Consider the following 6,738-nt stretch of genomic DNA (forward strand, 5'->3'; position numbering starts at 1 on the left):
GTGGACGAGGGTCCCTGGGACGTTTCAGGGTGGACTGTGTGGATGAGGGTCTCTGGGACGTTTCAGGGTGGACGAGGGTCCCTGGGACGTTTCAGGGTGGACTGTGTGGACGAGGGTCCCAGGGACGTGTTAGAGTGGACTGTTTGGACGAGGGTCCCAGGGACGTTTCAGGGTGGACTGTGTGGACTAGGGTCCCTGGGACGTTTCAGGGTGGACTGTGTGGACGAGGGTCCCAGGGACGTGTTAGGGGGGACTGTGTGGACAAGAGACGTCTCTTTGCTGGACAGGATGGTAGAAATCCTTAAATTCATGCAGTCTAGACTTAAAGCTGTGAGTCAATGGGAAGAGGCTGGCCTGGTGTTACGCCCCTAACTCTGAATTTCTAATGATTCCCCCTTTAAATGCAGGAAGTCAGACTCAAAAAGGCTTTCTTTCTTTCTTTCTTTCTTTCTTTCTTTCTTTCTTTCTTTCTTTGTATCAGTAAAAGGTTTCTTTTCAGAAGCTGGATTTTGAGATGTCCAAACTCTGAGCCTGTCTTTGTTAAACTTCTCCGATTTTTCACTTCAGGAAGCTCTGAGCACATTTATTGAGAGTGATGATCATCATAAAAATGCAGATATGATCCGATTCTTCATCTTAAGATGTCACAAAACTCACAACCCTCGACCAATCAAAGCCTCTGATCTGTTTGAAAAACATCTGCTTTTCTACAGTGAAGAGCTGCGGGACGATGTCGGTGCGATTCTCTGTTTTTATGACGCGTTTTTTTTGGATTTCGTAACACGACACATGCGGGAAGATGCTTCTGTCAGAGAACAAAATGGAGGATAGAAATAAACATAAATAGTTTTAGTGAGTCCGGGTCTTTATTAGCCGCCTGTACGTACCAGTCGTATCATTATGATGTTCAACAACCAAACAAAGACTTCATCACTAATCCTAATAATTAGATCGGGGTCTAAAACTTTAATCATGACAAATGTTGTATGACAAGGTCCTCTATGAGACCTTCGAAGAACATAGTGGAACGATTGAAACCAATAATCACGTCTATATCTCAGATTAAATCAGGGGTTTAACTTCAGTTTTGCAGAAAAATCGGAACATGACCCAAAAGGTTTTTAAGGAACTTCTTTTAAAGGAACTTCTCAGTTTGCAGAGGGCGTTAAATAAGATGTAATCGTTGAATTGATAACTGGAATTACTTTTACACTCCGGCCCTGCTCTCTCACTTTTAGAGGAAAGTGGGCTCAAGATGTCGGTTAAATTACTAAATGTTCTTTCAGGTGTTTTCCTGAAGCGGTCCAGATGTCGGGGGACTACTTTGTAAAAAAAAAAAGAAGAAGATATAAATGCTCGTTGGACCGAGTCTCGTTGGCTGGTGGACCTTCTCAACGTGGGTTAGTTATCTCGTTGCAAATACAACGTCTAGATTTCTGTTTTTTTTATTATATAAAAAGGTTGTTTTGGAAAATCCCCTTAATGTGGCCTCTTGATTTCAGGTCATTTATCAACTCAGCTGGACTCTCAGTACTCATGATTTTCATTATGTTACCCTGACCCAGACCAGCACTCAGACTATTACTCTAGATTTGGGATCTTTCATCATGATGGGAAATCCTTTGACACAGCACATGGATACCAAGGATCGTAACGGATCCTTTTAGGAGTCTGGAGAGATTAATGTGTTCATGCCACTGGTCCCAAATCATCCCCTGAACCTGGTGTTCATCTGTGTTCAGAACCCCTTGGTTTTAAAGTCTTCAGTCCAACTTAACTGCGTTGAAACAGGCTCTACTGGATGTGAACGTGGCTCCTTCCACGTCTCTGTTGTACTGTTACTGTAGTATTGCTGTAACATATAAGTGTTTTCTAAGTTATTAAAACCAACTTCCCAGGCATCTCCTCAAAAACACACAGTGTCTGTGGCTCATTTTTAATTCTGGAAACTATAAATTGATAGAAAATCGCTTCAAATCCTGAAATGGGCCGAGAACAGAGAAGCGGATTATTCTGCAGGAGAGGTTTGAGAAGTTTCTTTAGAAGTTTTCAGACTTTTTCTGCTCTGAATCACAACCTTTGCCAAAATAGCTGAAACTGGGGATGCTTTAATTTTATTTCTATAATATCGTACAGCGTATCGTCATATGAGACATTTTCAATTTCATCTTCATTTTCACAAAAATGTGTATAAACTAAATTTCTTTATTAATAATTAAGGTTACATATATTTTATATTAATAATTTTACTTACATACTATGTCTACACTATGTATTTTATAATTCCCCTAGTTTCAGTTACTATTACTATTAATTTTGATTATTACTGCCAGCATCAAACTAGACATTTTTGTCATTTTTTTAAATTATCTTTCTGTATTTTAAAGTTTCACAAAAAAAAAGACATGAGTGTCTGCAACCAGAACATGGATTATCTGCCCTCTAGTGGCCACAGTGAGCAACTACATCGACATTTCACTAACGTCAAGTTAACACAGTTACACAAGAGTAGTACATCCGGTTAAAAACATACAAAATACATGCTTATAAATCATGGGGTGTTGTTACACAGCGCGGCCACCAGAGGGCAATACACGGATCATAAATGGTGGGAAGACAAAGTCAAATAAAATGAAGGCAGATTAAATTCTTAATGTTTTAAATACACAATTATAATTGTGTATGCCCTGTTTTTGTTATACAGTAGAGTATATAAAGGGTATATAAAGAAGGAAAAGAGGAAAACGCTGTTAGGTAAATTTGTAAAAGTATTTATCATGCGTTTTTTGGGATAATAAAGTAATACCAAGTTACACCCTGCTGCGCCCTGACCTACTACAAGTACTATTTCTAGTCATAGTTCTATTATCTTTGCTGTTACTACGCTTGCCTCTATTCATCACACCTCCAACCGGCACCGTCAGACACCACCTACCAAGATCCTGGGTTCACTACCCGAGGTTTCTTCCTAAAAGGTTTTCCTCGCACTGAATGCTTGCTCTCAGGGGAATTATTGTTTTGTTGTAAATTATAGAGTGTGGCCTAGACTAGTCTATCTGTAAAGTGTCTTGGGATAACTCTTGTTATGATTCAATACTATGAATAATTTGGTAAATGCTTTCACAGTAAAACTACATACAAAAAAATATATAAAATTATTGTAATTTTATATTCGTAAAAATATATATTATTGTAGTTGCATGGTGTGACCACTGGAGGGCACTAAACAGTTATTAAGGCTATGGGCGTCAAGTCAGACAAAATGGCATACAGTCATTTCCGGTAAGAACATTCAAAATAAAATTTCTTACGCGAAATATGACTACGGGAATAGAGAGGTTACGTACAAACAGACGTAAGCACGCTTTGTTCGTGGTGGTCACGTAATTTTGGACGTTGCTTCGATACGTCTTGCCGCGATATTTCAGCTTTGAAAGGTCGACGCAACTGTGCGGAGTAACATCGTTTGTGTATTTTCAGACTTTACGCCCTCGGTGTCGGTTATCTGAGCAGCTCGGCCCGGTTGTAGTTAACCCGGAGAGGAACCGCAAGGCCCGGGTCGCAGTTTATCCGCCTCCAGCTGTCGAGTGTTCGTTTCCAGAGACGTTATCCCGGGTTAAATTAGCAAGCTTTTGTGGCACGACACAGGTCAAACGGCTTCTTGTTGACAGCGGAGCCAACGGAAGCGGTTTCTTTTCGTCTCGCGCCGCGTCCTTCAGCGAGACTGCTGAGACGTCAACGGTTGCCCACGCGATGGTTTTGTTAAAAAACCTCCGTCCTCCCACCGAGGGAGTGAGGCACGAGCAAGCCGAGACCACGGCGGTGATGAACGGCCAGAAGATGGGCTGCGGCACGCTCTACGTCGCCGAAACGTAAGTGGTGCACGTGGCGCTTGTTTTTGACTTCAAACCACCGTTTTTAGTTTTAGGTTGATGTTTAATATAGTGTTATATCAGTGTTTAACACAGACGTTGTGTTAAATTACACAAATACACGATAGAAAGTGTATTAATAACAAGCTACATCATAACACCGCCACTCCTCGTGCTAACCACTTCCGGAGTAGTCCCTTTCAAAATAAGAGTTGAAAAAGCATTTGGTTGAAAACTAAAAAGTCAGATAAAAACAGCGATGAAGATAGTTTTAAAGATAATTTGCCTAAATAAATGTACTTATCCAACGCTTTAAATAACGCTGTAAATAATGCTGTGAAAGCACTGCACTGAAAATGTTATTTAACCCGTAGGGCATCACTAGGGACATGTTTGGCTTTGAGAAATGTATACATGCAGTATATATTGCATTTTTCTATTTTTTTTAAATTCATATATCTTAAATTTGGACTAAGGTGTGAAATTAAATTTAAACAGCTAAAAGCAGAAAATCTTTAAATTTTTTCCTAAATCTGGATCCATCAAATGTTCTACAAGAAAAAACAGACTTATCCTTTTAGCTGTACTTGTTTAAACTGTTGGGTTGTTTTTAATCTGTAACCAAGCTTAATATTTAAATAAGCTCCCAAAGTCATTAAAGCTTCTGGAATTTACTCTTTGTTTTGAGTGTTTAATCAGGTAAAACTTAAACTATTATCAGTCAGTCAACTGAAAATCAATGTTAAATTAGTAGATCATTCTTGCCAGTGTTGTTTAAGCTGTTTGCTGGTACCAGATTCTCTAGTTGGTTGAACTAATAAAGGTCCAAAGTTTCCACAATCATGAAAACAGCTCAGAACTTGGAAAGCTTGGAAAAGTACTAAAAAATGACATATTAGACTTTTGTGGGGGTCTTGTAGCTATGTCATCACCATCTGTCCCCATGTTTCTCCATTAAATGGATTAATTTGAAGCATCCATCGTCAGCTTTGTGTGCATTTTTCTTTCCCGCAGGCGTCTTTTGTGGTTTGACGGCTCGGGGATGGGCTTCTCTCTGGAGTATCCCTCCATCGGCCTGCACGCCATCTCCAGAGACGTCAGCGCCTACCCACAGGAGCACCTGTACGTCATGGTCAATGGCAAACTCACAGGTGAGAGTCACAGGAACACAAACTCACAGGTGAGAGGGACAGGAACACAAACTCACAGGTGAGAGGGACAGGAACACAAACTCACAGGTGAGAGTGACAGGAACCCAAACTCACAGGTGAGAGGGACAGGAACACAAACTCACAGGTGAGAGTGACAGGAACCCAAACTCACAGGTGAGAGTGACAGGAACCCAAACTCACAGGTGAGAGTGACAGGAACACAAACTCACAGGTGAGAGTGACAGGAACCCAAACTCACAGGTGAGAGTGACAGGAACACAAACTCACAGATGAGAGTGACAGGAACACAAACTCACAGGTGAGAGTGACAGGAACACAAACTCACAGGTGAGAGTGACAGGAACACTAACTCACAGGTGAGAGTGACAGGAACACTAACTCACAGGTGAGAGGGACAGGAACCCAAACTCACAGGTGAGAGTGACAAACACACAAACTCACAGGTGAGAGGGACAGGAACACAAACTCACAGGTGAGAGGGACAGGAACACAAACTCACAGGTGAGAGTGACAGGAACACTAACTCACAGGTGAGAGTGACAGGAACCCAAAATAACAGGTGAGAGTGACAGGAACACTAACTCACAGGTGAGAGGGACAGGAACACTAACTCACAGGTGAGAGGGACAGGAACACTAACTCACAGGTGAGAGTGACAGGAACACTAACTCACAGGTGAGAGTGACAGGAACACTAACTCACAGGTGAGAGTGACAAGTTAAAGAGTGAGAGTTAAAGCTGTGAGTTTTTGACTGCGTGTCTCTGTTTATGTTCCTGCAGGTGAGAATGAGGCAGATATGGCCGAGAAAGCAGCGGACGACGACAGCAGTCACAGCAGCTGTGATGATGATGATGATGATGACGACGATGAAGAAGCGATCACTGAGTTTCGGTTTGTGCCCAGCGACAAGGTGGCATGTGAGTGATCACACTGAGGATGGGGGTCGGACTGTTTCTGGTCCTTAACTTAAATATGTAGTTTTATATTTTTAGTTTTTTTACATCCTTAACCAGGGTCGTATTTTCATTACGATCGGTTTTAACTTCTTATTTGTGAGTATTTCTTTGGGCATTTTTAGGCTTTTATTTTGACAGGACAGCTGACATGCAGCAAAGGGCCAGAAGGAGTAAAAACCTTTACATAGGGGCGCCCGCTCTACCAGCTGAGCTATCTGGGCGCCCCAGTTACAACTCAAGCTAACCACATAAGTGATCAGACATTTTAAATTACATTAACCAAATGAGTAAGACCACAGATCTACGTTAAATAAGATAAACGTTGAAGTTACTGTCCAGTTTGTTGGAAATGTCCATAAAGTACTTGAGAAATAAATCCTGGCTCAACTACAACAACAACAAGGCACCAGGCTGAAGAACTTAATTATCTTTCCTAAATATAAATAATGTCGTGTGTGTTTCTCTTACAATTAACAAGGACGCTTTGGTTCTAGAAACTACAAAACCTAAAAGAGATGTTTTAATTTGCTTTTGATGCGTGCATATTTCCCCAATGAATCCCAATTGGTACGTGTGAATGTTTTTAAAGTAACTGCAGCTGAATTTGCCCCAAAATAATCACTAGAGCACCAAATAGGGATTAATCCGCCACTGGAAATAGTCCCCATGGAACACACTTCCTCCTGTTGGTTGGATACAAAATACAGCGACCAGCTGTTTTAGGAAATCAACAAGAA

General features: G+C 41.1%; 1 protein-coding gene across 1 annotated transcript in view; it reads left to right on the top strand.

Annotated features, from left to right (window-relative positions):
* The first annotated feature begins 3,360 nt into the window (after nucleotides 1–3,360).
* clns1a (chloride channel, nucleotide-sensitive, 1A) overlaps nucleotides 3,361–6,738 on the top strand; it is a 6,116-nt gene continuing 2,738 nt past the window's right edge. The window contains exons 1-2 of the mRNA XM_034866768.1: nucleotides 3,361–3,872; nucleotides 4,887–5,023. Of these exons, the coding sequence (XP_034722659.1) occupies nucleotides 3,754–3,872; nucleotides 4,887–5,023 (256 nt within the window). The 5' untranslated portion in view covers nucleotides 3,361–3,753. The remainder of the gene's footprint in view (nucleotides 3,873–4,886; nucleotides 5,024–6,738) is intronic.

The sequence above is a fragment of the Etheostoma cragini genome, chromosome 3 (assembly GCF_013103735.1).
Source record: "Etheostoma cragini isolate CJK2018 chromosome 3, CSU_Ecrag_1.0, whole genome shotgun sequence".
Classification (NCBI taxonomy): Eukaryota; Metazoa; Chordata; class Actinopteri; order Perciformes; family Percidae; genus Etheostoma; species Etheostoma cragini.